We start from the raw sequence: 23,592 nt of genomic DNA on the forward strand, positions 1-23,592 counted from the left end.
GCTTCTAAATGCAGTTCTGTACGTATATTAACAGGAAAGAACATACAAACAAAAGCTCACCACATAGCAACAAATTAGCATCTTAACACACAGTGTATGAAAACTAGTTGTTATTTGACATCTGAGGACCTCTTCAATTTCAAGGGCAACCCAACCAACCAGACATGCAAAGAACTGGAACAGACTGCCTGGGGAAATTGTGGAGTCCAATCACATCGGTCTTTAATGTCAACATCCGAAATGAATGGGTAAAAGTCAGTTCTGCCTTGGGGCAGAGAGGTGAAATAGATGACTGCCCAAGATCCCTTTCCAACTATATGGTCCTGACCTCCTGCTTTTTTTTTTTTCTACTTTTTCTGGGACATTCCTCCTCTTACCTGCTTACTTCTAGCAACCCTTCTTAGCTTTCACTCCTATTAAGACTGGTATCACACTCAGAAACAAGCTTCGAACAAAGTATGAAAAGTAAACATTGTTGTCTTACCCATCCTCCTTGTTGAATGATATAGTCTGCAGAATAGTCTTCTAGATATGTCACCCCAAAGTTCACAAGTGCGCTCAGTGGTTCCTGGCCCCGTCTGGTTAACTCCATCAGAAATTGTTGTAGCAGAATCAGGGGGACCAAGACCTTCAAAAAACAAGAATTGTGAATAAATACAGAAAGCATTATCAATACTACTGTGTAGGTAAAACAAAAGAATTCATGAGGTTCACAGAAAAGGTCTGAATCTACAAGTCCAAAGATATCGGGGACCATACACTTCGTTTCTGTGAAGACTCAAGGCAGGAACACAATACAATTCAGTAAGAAAGAAGCACTTAACCTGATAAGCAAAACACCACAGCCCAACTTGAGTTTCACAGAACAGGACTGCAGTGCTTGCTTAAGCCTCATTTTTGTCCAACACAAGATTCAGTCAAAGAAGCAGAACAGGTCCAGAACTTGCTACCCCAGAAGTGGAAAGAGGCAACATTATAAATAGTTTGAAGAGATATGCATCCAAATTGTATTTAAACAGCAAACTCGTATACATTCTTGAATAGCTACACTGCACCAGGCACTCTTGGCTTTCAGGTAAGACAGAAACACACTTCTCCAGCAGCATAACGTTACAGACATGTTTAAAATGATAAACACAAACCCCTCTCCAAGTTAAACTGTCCCTCCTATGCCAAATTTAACATGTACAGAATTCCCTTCCTCATTTCCTACTCCCATTCTTCCTTCCAAACCTTTAGTCTTTAACTGAATGCTCAGCCTTAACCCAAATGTGAATTGTTCTGGAAGATACAAGACTCTGTGAACCCACCTCCTTCGTATTACAGAGTTCTAGACACTTCCTTTTGAAATGCTATTTTTGTTTGCCTAAACAACATGCAATTAAACTTTTAAACTCCAAAGTTATTCTCCTAGAGCGTGCAAGTGGCCCTCTGGGCAAAGTTTATACGCAGCAGTTTGCCAAGTTCAGGAAATGGGCATGAATTGAAGTCATTAGCATCTGAAAAAGCGCCATTATGATACAAAAGAAAAATATTTCTAAGTTTTACTGCACCTAGTTTGTGACAACTGCGTTGCACATCTATTCGGCTGTGCAAATAACAGTGTTTCCCAGCTGCACAAGGTAGATGCAGGCCAATACTACTGCTCAGACTGAACTCCAAATGCCTCCTTCCTTTCCCAGTCTCCTCCTCCTTCAGCCTAACTTTCTTTTTGTAAATATCCTCCATACTGTTCTCAGAAATCACACTGCCAGATGCAAAGCTGGAGGAAGATGAATAGAAAAGTAGGATGGGTTTGAGATTTGTACTAAATCCATGGTGGAGTCACAGTGAGATGGACCACTAAAAACAGATGGGGCCTTAAAAATGGCAGTAATCTGATAAATTGAAGATGTTCCAGCTGATTAACAACTGAGAGAGAGAGTCCAATACTCTGGCAGACAGATTATAGCACTCTTCTGGGATGAACAGTTAACACGGCAGTCACTTAACTAGGAACAAGATTGTGCTTGAATTTTAAAAGCCGTGGGGGTTTTTTTGAGTTTCTTGTAATTAATCTCAACTCGGAGGCAGAAGAGGTGTGAACTTACAGTGCACAAACAAAATGAGCAGGTTAAGGTGAGGTAAGTGTCAGAAGAAACTTCAGTCTTTTTGGATCAAAGAAGAAAAAGCATGCTGTCAAGACTAGGCATCTTTCAGAGGCTTTGGGCACACCCACATAGCTCTACGACAGCATGAACATTGAGATCTCAAAATATTTGACATTTACTTTAAGCTGATGGCAAGGGAAACAAAGGCAAAAAAGGCTGCTTAGGAAATGAAGGGAGCTCAAATGTTGGCATACTGCACATGATTCTTGCCACCTTCCTTGCCAACTTAAACCTCTAATCCATCCATTCCTCCCAAATTTAGCAAGCCTCTGCAGGCCTCAGGAGCGAGGGACCAAATTCAAACTCTAATACCTAGTCCCATGCCTGTTTTTCCTCTCCCGCTGGAATTACTGACACCTCTACCTTTGGCAGCAATAGGAACAGGAACAGGTTTGCATGACACCCTCCCAAACTTCATGAAAGAAATTACCCTCACCATACTTCCATAAAGGTCAACAACAGTTTTCCGTACATAAGAGTAGCTTTGTGAATGGTGATGAGATTTAACTAGACCAAAGGAAAAATACAGCCTTAGCAATTCAAAGCAACTGCAATTCCCTCCACCAGTAGGCAAGGAATGCTAGGGGCTATTTATATTTTGACTGAAGAAAAACATACACAGTATCAAGCACAGCATGCCAGAAAATAGTTGTCAGGAGAAAACTTCCAGGGAATCACAAAAAACCCCTTTACTATCTGAAGATTTCTGATTGTGTAAATGAAAGATTTCTGTCAATTATACTATTGCAATCCCATAGCACAATATTACATATTTAAATGTATGTGAAAAAAAAAAAAAATTACAAAGAAAGAAGTCTTCAAAGACTTTGAAGAAGCGATATCCAAAGTAATGGCCACTTCTGCGTACCTTTTGACTATTTCAACATAAAATTCATCGAATTGTTTACATGATTATTCCTTCAGTTTTTCCTGTCTTACTCTTTGGCTCCATTCATCAGTAAAAATGGGACATTAAGGTGACTGTTAGCCTACTGACCACTTCGGTTGACTCTCAACATCAGTATTTGTTATCTTTTTATCTGATGCACAATAGTGGCATTATGTACTTTGGCGTATGTCTGCAATATTCAATTTTAGGCAAAAAGCATAAAAACTCAACAGTGGAGTACTTCAATTTTTTATTACATTTATTTTAATACAGAAATATAATTTGCCTTAAGTTTGAGGTGGTTTTGGTTTTGTTTTAATGACAGCCTTATTTCAAATACAAGGTGACGACTCTCCTATTCTTTACAGAATCCAAGATCACACCTATTACTTTCACATCACAATTTATGAGAAAAACATGAAATAATTTTCTTTTCCTGATTTTTTTTTTTTTACAGAGAATCAGCACTTCCAATGTCTGTGGGTAAACTTTGCTTCTGTGGGATGTGAATGAAAGAACTGATGTTCCTATGTATTAGTTTACCCTGCAATATTTCCTCATTCAGATCGATATTCATGCTTTAGTGACTGAAAACATTCCTTTACATCCCCTGCGCTAGTCAGTTAACCAAATCTCTTCAGCAGTTCAAACACACCATTGCACTCTGGAAAAGAGCCACATTTTTACATGGAAAAAAATATCAGCTATATTTAGAAGTGTCTTCCTTCTGCTCATGCTTGTAAAATGAACAGGTTCTTTGAAAACTGGTACGACTAAAAATGACACCTTCCCAACTGTAAACCAGACAGACCAAGCCTTTGTCCACATTCAGCCTCCAACCAACTAGCCCGCCAGGCAACCCAGTACCTCCCAGAAGTATACCCTTACCTGTATGCCATGTTTCTCACACCCATAACATCGAGGAAGATTTGCGAAGACTACTCTGAGTCTGCTTTGTGCCATAGAGATACTGGGCCTTTAAGTGATCGCTGTGGCGCTCCAAGTGCATCACATTTGATATATTAATTAGGTGGGGCTTTTATACACACACACACATATATAATAATACATACCTGTAACAGCAAAGGCTCAGAAATTTAAAGTGACATTTTATATACTAGTTCATAGGCTACTGAAAGCAAAAAGAGCGTCTTGCTGGGTAAGATGCCGCCACTGAGCACAAGGGATGCAGCTCACATGTAACTGAAAACACATTTCAGCTACTAGCTTCAGTTGTTTTATTTATTCTAGTCTGGATCAAACCACAAGCCCTGATCACATAGAGTTTGGTCTGTGGGAAGGTATTTCCACATTTTTAACCCTTTGACATCTGCCACAGCTACTGTGCATCCTCAATTTCTGCTCCACCCAAGAAACTGTAGGATATGTAACAGCCATGAGCATGTAACAGGGAGTGATCTACTATTCTGTTCGGCTAGCTCAGCTAGTTTTTGTTATTATTTAGTTGTAAAAGGGAGTAAGCTTCAGTTCTCCCAACAGAGTCAATTTAAATACACATCCTCCAGATCTGCACAAACTTGAGCCCAGCAAAGCCTCATTTTGCTGCTGTATGCCTGCTAATCAGACCTAACGCTATGTCTATTTATAGCTACTTTTGAAAATTATTTTTCTAACAGCTTCTTCTTTAGACTGAATATTAAGCCAGGTCGAGGTTGGAGGAAAGCTATCTAGATCTCTTCTGTTATAAAATAAGATTCTGATTAAGATGATAAAAGAATTTAAAAGGAAATTGAACCAACACAAATGTATTCCATCTCCTCAAAACAAGTATTATTAAAGGAACTGCTAGGCATTCCTGAAGCATCAAGCTACCACGAAAACAACACAAACAGATGCTGCATTATTCTACAAAATTTCCATTCTGGTTTGTTTGTGGACTGTAGGTTTTGTAGCAACAAATGTAACAGGTAAGCAAAGCTGATGACAAAGACATCTTCTGGATGATACTCTCAATCACAAACTGATGGGGACCAAAACCCACTAGCCACAGCGGCTGCACAAATGCAGCAGCAATGAAGGCTGAATCATGAACCCCCAAAATGCGGCTCATCCATCTACCCTGGGCTGTATCTTCAAGAGTTGTGTACCAATAGCATACGGAGATGCAGTAGGCAACTGACAAGCTCCATCCACCTCCTCCCTTGCCAGCAGAGCCACAATGACTGGTTTTATGCTTGTTTTTAGTTTTCACCAACTGAAAAGTAAAATGTGCTAGCTTAAGCCACCTTGATAATCACATTTCATGGTTGTTTAAACAAAAATGCTATGAATCACAAGATGATAAACTGAAAGCACACACACACCAATTATAATTGCTGGAGCCACGGGCAGTAACTTGTCAAACGATGTTTAATACCTGCTTTAAAAGTGCCCACGCCCTTGGTTAGATGATCGGTTTCTGAAGTAAGCAGGGAAATCTAGTTAAGGAAAAGTATTTCTGGGGAAGAAATGCAAAGAGTGGAAAAAAGATTTCTTGTTCTATTTTAGTGCTAAATTTGTGATTAAATTTGCAAATACCTATTTCATTCTTTTTCTGATGCCCGCTGAACCCACCAGTGAATGATTAAGATGATGAATTTGAATAATTAATGAACGATGCATCTGCCAACAGTAATTCTACTCATTCTACATTCAAACTATTGTAAGATAGTTCATTTACAGATTATTTTTTTTTTAACAAAGAAACTTCGTATCATTTACAGATTTGCATGTAATTTTAAAAAGAAGCTTCACATCAATAGAGATAACTACTCCTGAAACCAGGTAGACACACCATCCTTATGTTTTCCAAACAATTTAAATATTGTGAAGATACTATCGGGTTTTATTTTCACCATGTTTAGCACTTTTTTTTAACATATATTTTGAACCTGAGATGGGGGCAAAGAAACAGTAGAGAAGTATTATGAAAACATCTGTCTCAGATTTCATTACAAAACTGCTAAAGATATAAATCTGTCTTGGGAATTTAAAAATGTTCAATGATTATTTTTTTAAAAATTATGTCAACCAACAACACTAACTTTTCATTGTACTATACTAAAGGAAGATTGACCTAATACTTCCATTACATAACTTCCAGCTAAATTATCTAAAAAACACCTGTTATATCCACATCTACCATTCTGAGAGTGAAAGTTACTCCATACTAAAAACAAGTGGGTTCTTTTTATTCTTGGTCCTCTGTGAAGCATAACTGTACCTAGCAAAAACACTACGGACATCAAATAGATGTGACAGGTATCAAAGTGAAAGTCACTTATTTGGTACCTTGTTCCATCCACTGGCATGAGCAGCTGTCTCTTGTGTGCGCTCTCGATATTCTTGATATGTCACCGGCCTGCAGAAGTTAAACCAACACTGAAAGTTATAAAAGGAAACAAAAGAACAAGAATAAAATGAAATTCTCAGCTTCCAGAGAACAAATTTTCACATGTATTACAGCAAATAATTTTCAAGAGCTAACACATCTCGCATTTCAGGACATAAAACACCAGCACCAGACAGGGTCAGGACGACATAACCTTCTCCCAGTTACACAATTTCATATAATTGGTTAAGCAAATTTCATAATAATTTGATACTCTGCAACTTAAAGGACATTAGATAAGCAGGTTCTCTGATATGCTATCAGAATTTCTGAGCGCTTGCATACAATTTTTTATAATCTAAGATTTTAAAGATAAAATATTTCACTAAGAAATAAAAAATTTAACTAAGAAATTAATATGTGAGATAAAGGCCAATGCAGAGTAAAACTTCTATAAACAATACAGGCCATGAATCAACACAGACTGCTTGACCGTGTTATGCTAGAGCCAAAGCCTTTATTTGCAAGAAACAGCACTTTTGATGACAAAAACCCCTTCATATTTCAGTAGGTATCTCTATTTTAGATTTATTGTGTCTCTGCTTCTCTGAACTGGGATGATGAAATTCCTCTCTTCCATAGTGTTTCCTCCAAGATCATAGAGTATCTTAGAGTCAGTGAGAATAAAGACTTTCTGCCAAGTGACAGAAGAAGACATACTGGTCCAGAAGCAGTTGTCCTGAGCCAGATCATGACAAAAGGCAAGTTCAAACTTTAGTTTAAGGGAAACAGTGGTAACTGGTATTGGACAGACGACTGCTTATCGAACTCCAAGGACCTGTCAGGATCTAACAGCTACTGTACCATAACATACTTGTTTATATGCATATAAAAGGACAGGAAAATAGAAGAAAAATAAATAAGTATTGCATCAAATAGCATTACTGTAGCAAATATGGGTAAAAGAATAAAGTACACTGGGGAAAATATAATTTGGGTTTGTCATTTTAAGTGCATTCTCTTAACTTCCTTGGTACATTAGTTCCTTTAAAATGCAAATCCAAATGAATCAGTAGGATGAGAAGAGCAACAACAGCTGCAGGAAGGATATTATCAAGAGATTAAACAGTAGCTCTAGTTTGCCATATAAAAAGGCATGTGTGTCAACGCGTTTTCATGGGCATTTCAGACTTTATGGATGTGTGTATGTATATAAATAAAAAAAAAAATACTTAGAATGCAAATATTTTCCCATAGAATGCAGAAGAAGCCTAGAACATCAGGCTACTAACAAGCTAGAACCACTTAATTTTTGAATCTCTCATCTCAGGAACTTTCCAAAAAAGAATCAACGTAGAGTGTGCCTGTTATGACCCCTCAATGTCAGTCAGCCAGCCACTTATCTACAACCTTTAAGACACTTAAACTTAAAATGCTCTTATTTCAGTTTACCAATTCAGACACACAGAAAGGATGGGTTGCAAGGCGTACCTCTAATTTTCCAACTTGTTGCCAGTCTGGGTTTTTAGTGTGTAGTGAGGCGTTTATCAAAACAGTTCTTCAGAAGATACTAAGTACAAGTTTTTAAGGCCACATGGGACAAACGCTTGGCTTGTAAAGGCAGATAAGCTTCTGCCATTTCTGGAGGAAAACACTAGCATATCTTTTGCCACTTAAGGAGAAACTTGTACCCCACCTACTCTTTTCTGTGGGTAAATAATTGTTAGTTTTCACAATACTGAACTTACTTTTTGACCCTACAGAAACTGCATATAGAGGCAGACAGTGTATGTATTAGTTTCGGAAAGTTAAATGGTGAGGTGACAGTGTGTACTTTTCCCTCGGATAACTCATAGAAAAAAATAAAAGACAACCATCTACATCTGTCTGGTCAGATGTTACATGGCACCTTTGCTGTGAAAGCCAGGTCACAGAATCATAGGATGGTTCAGGTTAGAAGTGACCTTTAAAGATCATGAGCAGGGACACCTTTCACTTCATCAGGTTCCCCAAAGCCCTGTCCTACCTGACTTTCAACGGTCAGTTGTAAATTATATTGGTCATAAAAAGCCAACCCTTAGTTGTTGACTACGGAGCTACTTAAGGAATAGAAGATCGATCTAGTTAAGGAATCACAGGACGGTTGAGGTTGGAAGGTACTGCTGGAGAACATCCTGTCCGACCTCCCTGCCCAAGCAGGGTCTCTACATCAGGCTGCCCAGGACCATGCCCAGATGGCTTTTGAATATCTCCAGGGATGGAGACTCCACAGCCCCTCTGGGCAACCTGTGCCAGTGCTCAGTCAGGCTCACAGTAAAAAGGTGTTTCCTGACGTTCAGATGGAATGGCTTCCAAACTCGCAATCTTCCCAAAGTCTGCTGTAAAGGGTATCACCTTCATGAGGGCATAAGATGCCTCCCCAATGCATGTATGGAAAGCTTAAGCCCCAGGCATCAGAAAGTTTACACTAGGCGCTGATACCTAGGCTTCCCGTACCTTGTTGTTCAAACAGTTCAACAACAGCTATGCAAACTCCAAAAGAGTAGCACTAGAGATTCTCAGCTTGTTTTGAGCCATATTACTTAAAGCAATTCACAAAACATAGACTCGAATAGCTATCTGCTAATGCTGCCTTCACAACTGCATTTATGTAACCGTCCTTAAAGTAGCACCTTCCCAACTCCAACTCTCTACAAACGCGTTTTGGAGGTCACTCAGAACAGCCAGAAGTAGTTCCTGTGGATCTGTTAGAATCAAGCTGGTAGCTTATAACAGAAAACCAAGCAACTAGAACAATTTTACCAATTTACAAAAGACACTAATCAAGATGCTAGCATGCCAAGTACAATGTGCCATTTAAGCAATAAGCCTCAACTGGCAGGACAGCTCTTAAGGCATGAAGGTTAGCCCAGGGGCCCACATTTGCTTCAGATGTGTACCAGAATGGCGGTCATAAGCATCTAACTACCAGCCTTTCGGGGAAACTCTCCCACTCATCTTGAGCCAGACTACAAACAAACCTTCAGCTCCACTCTTAAGTATAAGGTAAAACAAATTAATCTGGCTACAGCCCAGCATTCATGAAATTGGCAATGGCAACTGGCAGCTGCCAGCTGCTAGTTTCACCAGCAACTCAAACTACTTGAATTCATCTCAGAAGTTCAATGATAAAAGCTGAGAAAAATTTTAGAACTTACATTACTGCAAAGAACAAATACCACAAAGAAGTATTTGCTCATTACAACACAAACAAAAACCCAGCCAGATAAAGGAACAGAAATGTAGTCTCATCTTTAGCATTTCAGCAGCAGTCACAATGCAAAAGGAAACACCTTCCCTTTGAAAAAGCAAATGGAAACTCACTTGCTAAGCAAGCTCTGCAGTGCTTTGTGCAGATGTTCTTTCAATTCCTGGGACACTTTCTCCCCCAAATGAGCCAGGCAGTCTTCTATTGAGCTCTCTGGATTGGCAGGACTGAACACTGGGGAAGTGTGGCAGTCAAATCCTGTAGTGGTAAATGCTGAGAGAAAAAAGTATACAAAATAAAATAAAATGGATTCATATAAGAACAGGAACAGTCTCAGATTTCTTATCCTACCGGTTAACACAGTTTATTTGAGGGATGAAGAAATCACAACTCTATAGTCAAAGCATGCTGTGAACAAATTCTAGTAAAACAAGAATGGTCCAAGTATATTCTGAAAGTGGTACTTAAAATTCGTAGATGACTTGGAGCTACATTTCCCCTCCAGCTTTATTTCACAGCCGTATCCTAACCAGCAAGTTAGCTGAATGTGTAACCATTCTCAATTTTAAGCTGATGCCAACTCTGATGGAGCAGCAAGACAGCCTCTTTTCCACGGTAAAATTTGCCCACACATGGACGTATCTGCAGCAGTACTAGAGTATCATTTTTTAAAATATTTTTTTTCATATAACCTTTTCCTTCTCAGTTTAAAACTTCTAAGAATGGTCTGTATGTATGAATGTAAACAGATCTAGTGCCTGTCCACTTCAGATTTCCAATTTGTAACACACGTGCAAAGCAAAGACTGTTTCCAAATCATCCCTTGCTGGGAGTCCTATAAATGTCACATCTACAGGTCACAAAAAATAAACCTGGTGTAAGTGACAAATCTCATGGTTTAAGTCTACACCCCTCTGAACGTTAGCTGCTGAGGAATGATTTAACTTCTGTCATCAACTGGAGCAGCTTAAGGGCTGCTTACATTTCATTATTTATAGTAACCTATTAAATCTCATTCAATTGTTTGCTTTGGCTAGACTCCACTGCTCCAAATGGTAACATTTAACTATTTTACTCCATGTGACATCACCTAGAAATCTTGTGGGGGAGGAGGGTAAAGAGATTGAATGTGTACAAAAGTCTCTTTAACTAGAGTACCTGTTACAAATTAACCACCATTACAGTGCATACAGATTATTGATTGAAATGGGAAAATCTGAAGAGCACCTTCCAAGATTTCTTCATCAAGATGTTTTAGCTCCTCCTCGACTTCTATTTTAATCTTCTCCAAAGCCTCTTTCTCCAAAGCATGTTGTGCCATAAGCTGTTGCTGAGTCCCTAAAGGAAACCAGAGAAATTATTCAAATGTAGTATTTCAAAGAAGGTAGGTAATGGAACATAGTATTGATTATAAAGGAATTCAAGGTGAAAGTTCTATTTCAGACAGGAACATAAAAAGTATGATCCTTTAAGGTCACTTATTGTATGTTTTGTTATATGAACCCAGAAACACATAAAACTTCCAGGCCTATTCAAGCTAGAATACGCGCTTTAAATATGAATACAGTTTTAAAAATTAGAACCCTAAACCACAAACAGAAAATATAACAGCTTTAAAAACAAACTGATCTTAAATTTAGAACCAAAATCAAACCAAGGCACATAAACAAGCAGTCATTAAAACTAATACACTCATTATCAAACCACACCAAAACAAAGCAGACATAAGTATAAGCTTGATTTTCAGTAGCAAAATATAAAATTGATATGGATGTCTGCAAAATCTACAAAAATACTCAGAGGAACTACGTAATGACATCAATGAAGAGTCCCGAAATCCATTAATTGTGCATCATTGTGCTGTTCATAGGAGACTACAGGCCACAACGAAATAATTTTAGACTGGGTTCACAGGCGACAGTAGATGCGAAGGGCCTCACAATTGTCAGTCAATTGCCAATTTTCATCTCCTAATCAAGTCATTTAGGAATTTGAAATGGCTGCACATCCCCAGAAGTACACATGCTGTGGTTTGGAATACACATCCCATGTGCTGACTCTAGATATCTGGTAACAAGAAGCTGTTTCACCCATATCATTCAGGATTACATAGACTCTCAATCATCTTAACTATTACGCCGTAGCAAAACAGAGACACAAAACTGTTTCCAAACAAGCCAAGGTATTTAAAAACATTTGAATCGTTAAGGAACTGCCTGCTGAATGTCAACCTTTCCGATATAAGGCCATACAGCAAGGTAACTACTCAAGTAACTGTTTTATGGGATGGGTACTAATGGAAAGACGACATGCCTGGGACAGAGTTCCAGCTCAAAACTCTTGCTATTTAGCTGCTTTTTCCTTGGGTTTGCTCATCTTTATTTCTTCCATCAGCTTTCAAGCATGTCATCAAATCCCATTCTTAAAGCACACTACAAAACCGTTCCATTAACTGCTGTCTTATTTTCACCAAACATCACTGAGTCAACAGCCTACCACTGACATTTTCTTCTTCTTCCTTTCTTTCAATTGCTTAAAATGTTCTACTTATAGATAAAACAGATCTCTCATATCCACATGAATACTGAAGTGAATTTTGTATCAACTCACTCCTGAAATAAATAAATAAACAAATAAAATTGACCACAAAACTTCCCTTTGCTAAGTAATCCCCCTTCCAGCCATTTCCTTCCCTGAGCTTTAGGTCAATTACCAGTCCTCGTTAGCCCTGCACTCTGCTGCTTTCAACAGTATCAGTGACTGGGTTACTCAAAACACATTTTCTGAGCTCTCTTACTTCTCAGTATTCCTTAGAATTCTGTTTTGGGACTTCATGTTCTCTCGTGGCCATGACTTAAACACCACCTCCTGGCCAACCTTCTTATAACGTTGCCCATGTCCACTGTTTCTTGCTTATGCACACAAATACTGACGACTCTCCAACCTATCTCACCCTTTCTGCACCTACACCAACGGCCTAAGCTCTAGCTGGGCATCTAGACATCATTCCACTCTACAGATGTTCTTCACTCAGTTGAAGAAAATAAAAAGGGAAAGGATTTATATCTGTCATGTTGGTATCACCTGACTTCATTTCCTTCTCATCACTTACATTTCACATCCAAATCGTCAGGTAAGTCCTGCAACACTTTCTGGCATGTCTGTCTTCCTTCCTGTTTTGAAGACACTACTAAATCATAATTTGATGGTCTTATGAACGACTGCCTCTTTTCTTCGGTTCCTCTCTATTTAAATCTGCTTGAACTCACTTCAAGGGTTGTATTGCCTTCCCCTTTCCTCCACAACGGACACACAGTATCACTAGTTTTCATATCGGAGTGTGAGAAAACCCTGCAACAATGATAACTAGTTAACACACACAGATGTGTAGAAAAGTACACTGTGCATTTTCTGTACTTAAAAAACCACTAGACAACAAGCTTGCAAGGTCTCCTACATTTGAAAAAGAAGTTAAAAATCCACAAAATCCATCCACTGAATTTGTGCTAATGCTTAAAAACGCAGCACTCAGTAGATGCCTGTGAGACAAAATGTTTCTAAGCCAATGTACATGTCAGTGTAAAATGTTTGCATTTATTTACGTGAACAGTTTACAGGAATAGCAGATAGTCAGTTTAATTCCATTTTACTTAACCACACAGTTAGATCTTCATCACTATGTTCAGAATAATTTTTTTTAGCTTCTTAAATCCTTCCTCAAACAGCCTCTCTTTGCCATCTGAACAATTAATTCCAGAGAGGAGCAAACTGTTCCTCCTTTTGGTTAAAGAACAGACACTCACTAATGCCTTGTCAGTCCCTTTAAGGTCGCCTCTTTGAATGACCGAACCACTGCTTCACAGTCGAGCGCAACAAGTACATGCAAGTACAAACTCCTATTTTAACCTGTGCTTCACCCTGTATACGGGAGGGATGAGGTTATTCAGAAGAGCACCCGTTCTCACGGGACTAATGTGATGATGATCACACATGACAAGCTGTCATACTTGATAATAAGTCACGCAGAAAATGGAAGGAAGAGAAATTCCATTGCTGCCAGCGTACAAAAGAGCTGTTTAGATAATCAGTGCTGCAGTCAATGGTTTCCATCTCGTAACACCCACAACTTTGCAGCAGCTGCTGATTCCAATAGCACCTGACTATTCAGTCATGCCAAAACATCAAAAACCTACCCCTCCCGGACCGGTGGCTTTGCACTGTTTATTCCTCTAATTATCAATGGACTTCAGCTTTCTGCATCTCCTGTATGTTGACTGCTACCAACAAAAACTTCACCCAGTGTTGGAGAACAGTGTATTCCAAGAGCAAAGGTCCTAAGCAAGTAGTATCTTTTTCTCCTTTTGGAACTCCCAAGTCAGTTTGCAAGTAGGTAGAACAGAACAGTAAAAATAGCTTCTAGTAGATGAGAACATATTTTCATTGTTTAATAATGCAAATGGTCACACCAGAAATGGTACCTGTAAGAGTCATAAACATTGAATGCTTTCCTATGCTGAAAAAATGTGTTTGTCTATTATGGGCTTTTGGTAAACTGAGTCTGAACGGCCTCTTCCCAACCCAAAGACACAACAGACCTCTGTTACACACTCTTACATGAAGAAGTTAGTGCATTCTCCTTTCTATTTACGGAATAAACATTCCCTTCTGCACAAGTGTGTTCTTGTTAAGACTTTGTTTTTCAGGTATTTGGAGGTAACCTGCCAAGTAGTGGAAAAATTATTCTAAAAGTCCACCAAGCACCTCATCACTGACAAGCAGACAGTGTTATGACTACTAATACTTAATACTTCAGTAAAATTCTGCTGATAAGGCCATTCCAGAAGTTTAGTAACAAGATTAACCCGTTCCCCAGGTTTGATCCCAGGAGGAGGAAGGATGGGAAGTCATTCATCAGAGCTAGAGAGCCTTCACAGTGTTTGTGCACAACTACAGCTAACAAGCGACAACAGCAACTATAAGGAGAGACTGAAAAGGTGTTATGCCTTTTCAGTTCAAGTGAATGCAGGGTGAATGAAAAAGAAAGCCATTGCTGTCACAGAGTGCTCCTGATTTTTTTTTTCTTTCATGCTTGTAATTTTAATTTAACAGTATCTTCTAGGTTCTCCTAGGTCTCTATATTAACCTCTGTATAGTCAATGTTGACTTAGAAATTTACTTTCAGCATGATTCTAGTGTTGCTTTAACATCCGACTTTTTAAAACAATGAGAATAAGTAAGCATCTAAAATTTCTGTAAGCACTGAGAAGTGACAAAAACATACAAAATGTCTTTACAAACTTATTCATCTGTTTCCTTTAACGAAAACTATATCCATTACCCCAGCAAACTCCAGAACACAGACTGCCATACATAGATGTAGCCCTTTATTTGAGAAATGTTTAAAAGAAGCTCTTTATAACCAAAAGAAGACTCAGCTTGAGAAACTAAAAAGTCAAAGATATTAAGAACCAAAAAAAGCCAAGACACTGCCAAGTAGTAGTCAATTTATTTTTTTTTGTGGGCAGAAAGAAGGCTTAATTAAGTGGGAATTCACATTCCTGGAGGGACCACCTCTTACTTCTCCAGGTCACACCCCAAAAACTACCTTTTCTTGCCTCCATTCAGAAATAGCTCCCTCATTACCATGAACTGGATTGGTCTGACCTAAAAGATGTACCTTTTCAGCCAAAGTAAGTATGTTTTGCTCTAAGAGGAAAGTTTCTAAGGAATGAGTTATTCATCTAAGGTAAAACCACCTCAAAACCTCCATCATTTCTTACAGACCAACAGTAGGTACTATGAAGGGTAAGTGAAGATACAGGGATGGAATATGATAAAAGCCAAGATACTCTGCAACAGCCAGTCCAAGTGACACCTGACGACAGAAAATCTTACAATGACAGGTACCCAACCCATGACAGTCAAAACCATATAAGAGGTACCCCTGTTAGATTTGGGATGTCCACTAAGAAGTCTTGAGCTCATCCAGAGTGCATGAAACCTGACCATCTCTGCCTATCTGTACATGTATTTCCTGAGATGTAACAAAGTTTACTTCTAACCGAAGCAAGTGAACGAATAAATGTAAAACCTGTTTCTCCCAGTAACCCAGTTCAACACTGCTCAGCTGCAAGAAACGCGTGTGGGAAACCAGTAAAATGCCGTGACCACTGACTGATACAGAACTTCACACAGTAATTCCAAAACAGAAAATAAATGGTCAAAAGAACATTGTGCACAATAATTGGATTACAGTACTGTGGATAGCAAAGCACCTCAGGGAAACCGTGAAACTGTCAAAACCTTGTTCACCTTCTGTAACCTATGCCACCATGCTGTAGTGGCATTGATTATAAATCTTCCAGACACTATGTGAACTGAGGGATTATTTAAGATTCCTCGTTCTGTCAAGGAAAACACAGAAAAATTACTTTCCTTCACAATCTTCATTATATACACAGGCTCATGGTCAAACCATGGGGAAGCAAATTATAAAAAAAAAAAAAAAAAAAAAAACAGAAATACACTAAAATGTACTCCCTGATGAAACACAAAGAAGTATTTATAATACAAATATACTGAACCACAAAAACAAAGTACTTTGACTCACTTAAAAAGTAAGTAGCACTAACAACTGCAGCAGACTGTAAGCTTCTACAGTAAGCGTGAACTTCAGGGGGAAAAAATGTAGAAATGTTTTCCAATATTTGATATTCATTTCCTGTATGAACCGCATGAACCAGTAGTTATAGATACTGATACTACAAGAGTTCTGAAAAAATACTAAAGCATCTCTCCACGATGTAATGAACAGATAACTGAGAGCTTCCACACATTTTAAATAATTGTACTCGTCTGCTGCCTCAAACCGCATGAACTTATGCAGTTGATATCTTATCGTGTGTGTTCTATCAGATTTATCTGAGCAATTTGTATTATTCACCCACCTGAAAACCTACCAAAAAATAACAGAATTTACTGCTAACAGACTTTGCTTTAAACAAACTGAAGCAAGTGCTATGCAGAATCACTATTCTGCCAAAAACTGTAATAGGAATAGGAATAATCTCTCAAACTATTGCCCAGTTACATGTGCTGGATTTTCCTCTTCAGTCACTGAAACCCACTACAGAATAGTACACTGAAATCAACTACAGAATGCTATAGAGCTGTAATGTTAAAAGTTTGGTTTGTCCAGTAAAACTGTGTTTTCTTCAAGACCCTGAAACACTGTGGCTGGTTCTCTGTACAGTCCCTGCACCGAAGACAAGCTATCTTAATAAAAATTTCCAAGTAGTAATCAGGTGCTGACTTAGATCAGCCTTCTTTGCTTGGAGCCAGAAGTGTTTTTAGCACTTGTAACTGAAGCCATCTTTCTTGCAACAAAATCAAGACCAACCAAGAGATCCAAAAGGAAATACAGTAAGGTAATTTTCTATGTAATTTGTCCGAGTTTTCTCTTCACTAAATAAAATCCCTCTGAAAACCATCAACCTTATAAAGCATATTATGTCCACAAAAAAAATGAGAAGTTTTAACTGGAAATCTAATAAATATCTTAGAAGATTTAGTCTTATCTGAATTTTTTGAACACTTACTTCAGAAAAAGAACTCTCTAGTATGAAATGCAGGAAAGCAGAGGTTTGTGGGAGATGACCATAGGAGGAAAGGGAGAGGAACAGATAAAAGCATTCAATTTCTCCTACCAGTTCTAGCAGAGATAAAATAGCACCACTCCTGTTGGATAAGACAGGTTTTTTACTTGGGTTTTTTGACCCATCAGATACGATCTCTAGTTTAACTGGAGTGTTGAAATGTCACTGCAACCTGGGAGACTCGAGGGAGGCACAGAAATACTAACTACACCGAGCGTGTCTTACTTCCTCACGTTCTGTACACATGCAATGGAAAGAGAAGATCCTCCAGCGGGTGATACAAGGTGGCTGTAGTTAGGATCCTGCTCCAAACCGCCCTCTAGAGGAGTCCCTCACTTTCCGATACAGAAGGAGACAAAGAGGTTAACGTTGCCAGGGCAAACGAAACCTAGCCTTTCTGGATATTCCCACTATATTGTTAGATGATACAGAAATCAGACAAAGAGTAAGGACTCACTTGGATCTAAGAAAAACATATGAAGGGAAAGCACCATACACCAGAGTCAATACCCCATATGAATAAAACACATAAAATAGAGACGGCAACTACACTGCTTTGATTGTTTCCCATGAAAGGTCTGTCAGCACAATAACCAAATGAAAGCAAAATAAGATGAAGTGACAAGTACTTTGTATCAGAATCCTCTCAGTACATAAATCAACAGCCTTCATCCCTAGAGAGTAGAAAGAATACTGACCCACGTTTTAAAGTGCCACAAAAATCAGCAACGAAAGAAACCTGGGATCAGTCAAGATACCGTATCAATGTCTGACGACAGTGCTTGAAAAAACACACTGAAAAGCACGATGTAATGCCATACTGTTATTATCCCTCCTGTGTCTTTGTTCCCACAACCAGAAGCTTCCTCCTCATGATGGGATTCTACCTAACAACTATTCATTTTCATTTACTGGCTTTCACGTGTTTTCTGTTCTCACCAGGTTTCTCAGACCACACTTGTTACTGTAACACCCAGCTACCTTCCAGCAGTGCATTAGGCAGGGCAGGTAATAACCATTACGGGCTGCTGCTCCTCCCGCCACCTCCCTAGGGGAGAACACAGAGCACGTAGAGGGCAGCTTTGGTACAGCTCTCTGCAAGCAGGCATCAGCCATGTGCCAGACAACAAGGAGATACAGACCGTATATATAAACTACTGAATAGTCACAGAAGATGCATACAGTACTTCAATAAAAACACATGGCTCTTACCACACCTACCCTGGGAGTGCAGCTGAAACAACTGTTTGATTACAAGCAGCGAGAAAAGTAGTAGGAGAAAGGATTTTTAAAAAGTAACTGTCAGACAAATGAAAGCTGTTGGAAGCATGGAAAGCAGAAAAGCCCCAGGAAAAGTGAGTTAGGAAAGAATGAAAGAAATCCTGAAGCAGAAGGATAAAGTATTTGCACTTAATTCAATAACAGCCTGAAGTCCATCCAAGGCATTACAAAACACAGTGAGAAACAGTATGGCAGATTAAAAGGGAAAATTATTTTATCCAGAGGCTTTCTGGATAAATTATTTAAAAAAAGCTTTAAGACCAACAGTTTCCTTTCTGAATCTTGCATTTACAGAACAAAGCAGACTCTACCACACTGTAGCTTTATATGGGCTCAACACATTTCCAGTTACAGCACAGTTATCCCAGACGGGATATTCAGAATGAGACATTGTCGCTAAAATAAGCACATTTTCCAACAAAGGGTTTTATGAAACAGCATCTCAGCACTAAGGTGCTTCTCCTTTCATGGACTACAGATGCAGTCAAAGTGGAAGTAATAGATATACCTTAAATATACTAAGATTAATTTTATAAACAATATATAATATAATCAGCATACGCTATGTGCCTTAGTGCCAAACTGATAAAATAATTTCTGTCATAACTTTAACGCTATCTTTTCTCTCCAGGAATTTCTCACTTCAGGACAGGTAGGTTCAGTAAATGACAGAGTATGCATTCTTACACACTTGTTCAAAAAAAGGATTCTGAAGGCTGTCTTTCTTTTTTAATACGCCTTTCATCAGAGTACGTTCTGAATCAGAGGAACTAGTAGTGACTGAAACACCATTAAGAAGTGACAAGCCGTGGAAACAATCTTGACAAACAACATTGTGCTTGCCACCACAAAATAAAGAAAGTTTTACTACCTAGGTTTATGTGAAACACAATCTATCAAACTTCTTTTATTCTGCCTCCTTTTTGTTTATTTAACCTCCTATAGGCATAAACCTGCTCTGGAAGAAACATCTGACTCTATGCAGTCCTTGACTTCTTAAAAATAAATGAATAACCAGAAGCAGCATAGGCCAGGTTAAGCCTCCCATCTCTGCACTACCACTGACTGACACCAACAGGAGTGCTAACATAGCAGGGCAAAACTATTTAGCACATGAGATTGCTCAAGTCATCGCACAGAGTTTAGGGCAGTGAACACCACCTCACCCCTGCTTACTGCCACTTGCCTCCCCAAAAAAGCAAGCATGGGCTCAAATTCTCAAGATGACTCAACAAAGATAATACACTCCCCTCCTAACCTCAAACTAAAACCACTTATTTGCTTCATAAACATCAATCGGCCCTGGCATAGCTCAAATTAAAACAGTAATCTAAATACAAACAGCTTTGTCTTCATCAGCATCTCCTCCCATTATTTTAAATTAATAAAATAAGAGGTGCACTCCACTGAACATCAGGCGAACATTCTGCATCCATTCACAAACAGCTGAAGAACAACTTCCAAATCCAGTTACATACGTAAACAGGTACAGATGAATATGCAAATAATACCTTGTGTTGAAGGAGGAGGATGTTCCTGCGGCTTCTCTTGCGACAAGAGTCCCAGGTAGCTGAGAACTACGTATTTTGTTTCATAGTGAAATCCTACAGGCACGGCAGTAGAGGACGCCATCGGGTTGGCTTGCAATGTGGCAGTGCTCTTATGGGGCACGTAGGGTTTTCTCTGGGTAACTGAAGAAGATTCAAGGAAAGAATAGAGTGTTTTGTTTGGTTTTTTATAAGTCTGCAATAGGTCATGAACTCATACATAACAAGGAATTATGTAACAATCATGAAGTAATATCCAAGTTTTTGCCCTGATATCCTATGCGTTCTTATTTTAATAAAAACCATGCAGAGTAAAACCAACTGCCCCCCAGTCCAGCACCCCGCCTGTTGCCAGCAGTGGCATTTCTCACTCCAGCCTGGCATACATACTCTCACATTAAAGCAAATTGAACAGTTCCTCGCCACATGTCCGCCTCCCAATGCCTCCCAACTCAACCATGCACAAAAATACCCATGCATTCACGCAAAGAGGTTTTGAGGGATTCTGAAGATGTAGTTAACTACAATTTGACATAAGACGACAGGTTCTGAGGAGTCACTCTTCCCCTAAGCTGCCGATGAGTATTTTCCCAATTCTCTGCTTTCTCAGATTCACTATTATAATGCTTCAAAATTTTAACGCAGAAAAAGTGACCAGAATTGCCTCAAATGCATTTTACTGTTCCGACAGGAATGGAAAACATATGGTCAACAGAGAAAATTCCACATTCATTGTAGGGATTGGAAGAACAGATGGTTGTGTGTCCTGGATTTCTCACACAGACATTAGTACTGATAAACCAGAAATCCACACCTAACAGCAACATCTGGCCAAAGAGCTTCCCTGTTTTACTCTAACCGTTTTGTCACTTTTTTTCAAACATCCAAATAAGAATAGCAAGAAAAACTATGGTACAGAGAAATTAAAAACAGCCAAAAATCTCAGAAACCAACATGGAAGTGGGGAAAAAGCCATACAACAGATTGAAAGGAAGTTTCAGATTAAACATGTTTTTAGCTTTTTATATTAGGAATAGGCCAGGTAACTGTTTCCACCATACTATCAACTTGATGAATCAAATAATAATATTTATGGCTTCAGGATAAACTCTCAAAATTAAGTTCTCCATCACTTCAAAGAGTCATTTCCAAACAAGTAGTAGTCCATTCTTGGCCATCAGAACGGATGACTAAATGAAAGGTGCCCAAACCAGTTCACACTACAGAACAGCTACTTGACAGCTACCGAAGGAGTCAGACAAGTCCCAGTGTGAGAATGCAGTTATAAGAAATATTTAAACCAAGTTTAAAGCAATTAGAATGAGAAAAATGCTATATACAGGGAACAGAAGTGGGAACACTTCAAGAGGGTTCCTGACTACACTGGAAATGCCTTGAGACTAAGAGGGAGAACCAGGTTCCCAAACCAAACCACAATCTGCAAACTAAGCCTCTAGATAAAAATAAATAAATAAATACATAAATAGAGCAAGCAAAAGAAAAGCATTGATCTGTCTAGCTATGCCGAGGTGTCTGGGCTAACTTCTAACCCCCCTCTTCCCTGCAAAGCAATTCAGATTAATAGCAGTACAACTGGCTACTGAGGATAAACAGAGCTGTAACTGCGTTGTGGCATGGTTACTGTGGGAGTAGGTAGCTTGGCAAAGAAAAAATTCATCCATCAAACTAAAAGCTGCAAAAGGAAAAGAGTTGGTGTAAAATTGGCCAAGTGTTCTTTCTTCAATCTTTAGCAACTCTAGTTTCTGAAACTCATTCAGGACTGAAAACAGAAGAGGACTCTTTCACGAAGATGCTGCTTTGGAAGCCCTGCCTCTTGCCATGTATTTCAAAATGTCTGAAATCCTTTACCAGAAGGATTCTTTGCTGTGGCTTACACTGAAGTAGCAATTTATATAGGAAGGAACCAATGTTAAAACTTTGAGTCAACATCTCCCTTGGAGCAGTAATCCTACATTTATGTAGCCTCTTCCATCCCAGAGTGCTCTACGGGCAACATACCATGCTTCAGAAATGTAAGAAATTACAGCAAAGGGTAAGCACAGCTTTTGCACAATACAGTTACCCTTCAACCACTTCCAGAAACCGAGACTTTTCATAAAGCAGGGAGATTTGGAAAAAAGAACTGTTCAGAAGACTAGGATCCTTTAACAATAGATCTGCTCTTCAGACCAGATCCCCAGATGCCACCACCACATGTTCACAACACCAGATGTGACAGATGCCATTCACCAAAAAGCAAAAGCTCCCCAGCACGTTTCAGTCCTGAAACCAACGCTCTCCTCCCAATGCTCCCCCAGTGAATGGGAGCCCTTCCAGACAACCTGAACTGATCTGTCCTGAAAGAATCTCTAGCCCATCTGATGGGTGGTCCAAAGACACCCAGACACTATGCTGTGGATCAAAGAACAAGTCTGAATATATAACAAAGATTATTCTTCAAAATATAATTCCAAATCAATGCAGAAAATGAAAGAAAAAACAGTCGATCAAAACAACCATGAGACTCCATACCAGCACACCGATCCATGTGCAACAGTGAGCACTAATCCATGAAAATTTCAGCGTGCTTAGCTCAGCACCTCGGGGGGGGGGGGGGGGGGGGGGGGGGGGCGGGGGGCGGGGGGGGGGGAGGGAAAGAGAGAGAGAATCAGACCACAGCTTATTTAAATAGTGGTTAATGTTTCCCTGGGAAAAGAATGAAGAGAAAAAGCTTTGGATTAAAAAAGTAACCACTTTGGTCGATATATTCTGAGAGGTAGTTTTATACCAAAAAGAGAAGGGAGGCTTAAGAACTTGAATGGGAGAAATATCTCCAGTTTCACATAAAAGAATGTCAGACTGGAAATGCACTTCAGAATCACTGGTCCTCCTTTGAGAGAAGCCCACAGCACAGCAACTGAATTATTCATTTGGAATTGTGAATGACTGTTTTTGTTTACAAAAAGAAATAGAGAAATATTGACTCAGATACCGTAAATATCTGAGGAAAGGCCATTTTTCAGGAATGAGTGGGATTAAAAAAGGACATACAGCTTGAGAGGCCAAATCAGAGGAAGGAGAGCTTTCCACTACAGGAGCAAAACGGAAGAGAGTCCAGAAACTGTTTAAGAGAACAGGACAAATGCTTGTATGGGAGCACGTAAGCCTCCAAGGAAGGGCAAGAGGGTTACTTCTCGTGTAGTAGATTCACTGCAAGAATACTGCCCCTTAATAAGCTAAGAGATCAAAATTATTACCAGTTACTCCCTACAAAAATTTCACCTTTCTCAATTCCTGCACCTTTGGGGGGAATAAAAGGCTACACCTGTTGAAGCCTACTGAGCTTGTTACTCCTCCGACCCTGCCGTCACTTGTTCTATGTGGGCTGAGCTGCTCAACCGACCTGAGCACAGGAGCTCCAGTCAGGCTGCCATTTCCTCGTGCAATCTGTCACATCCTAATCCACAGAAGAGTTACACGTTCGACAACGGG

General features: G+C 39.2%; 1 protein-coding gene across 1 annotated transcript in view; it reads right to left on the reverse strand.

The window, feature by feature from the left end:
- BCL2L13 (BCL2 like 13) overlaps positions 1–23,592 on the reverse strand; it is a 38,445-nt gene that overhangs the window by 12,552 nt on the left and 2,301 nt on the right. The window contains exons 2-6 of the mRNA XM_086467161.1: positions 20,065–20,244; positions 10,845–10,955; positions 9,734–9,890; positions 6,331–6,400; positions 485–628 (exon numbers count right to left, since the gene is read on the reverse strand). Coding sequence (XP_086323287.1) covers positions 485–628; positions 6,331–6,400; positions 9,734–9,890; positions 10,845–10,955; positions 20,065–20,185 — 603 coding nt within the window. The 5' untranslated portion in view covers positions 20,186–20,244. The remainder of the gene's footprint in view (positions 1–484; positions 629–6,330; positions 6,401–9,733; positions 9,891–10,844; positions 10,956–20,064; positions 20,245–23,592) is intronic.

This window comes from Leptosomus discolor, chromosome 1, assembly GCF_034619465.1.
Source record: "Leptosomus discolor isolate bLepDis1 chromosome 1, bLepDis1.hap2, whole genome shotgun sequence".
Classification (NCBI taxonomy): Eukaryota; Metazoa; Chordata; class Aves; order Leptosomiformes; family Leptosomidae; genus Leptosomus; species Leptosomus discolor.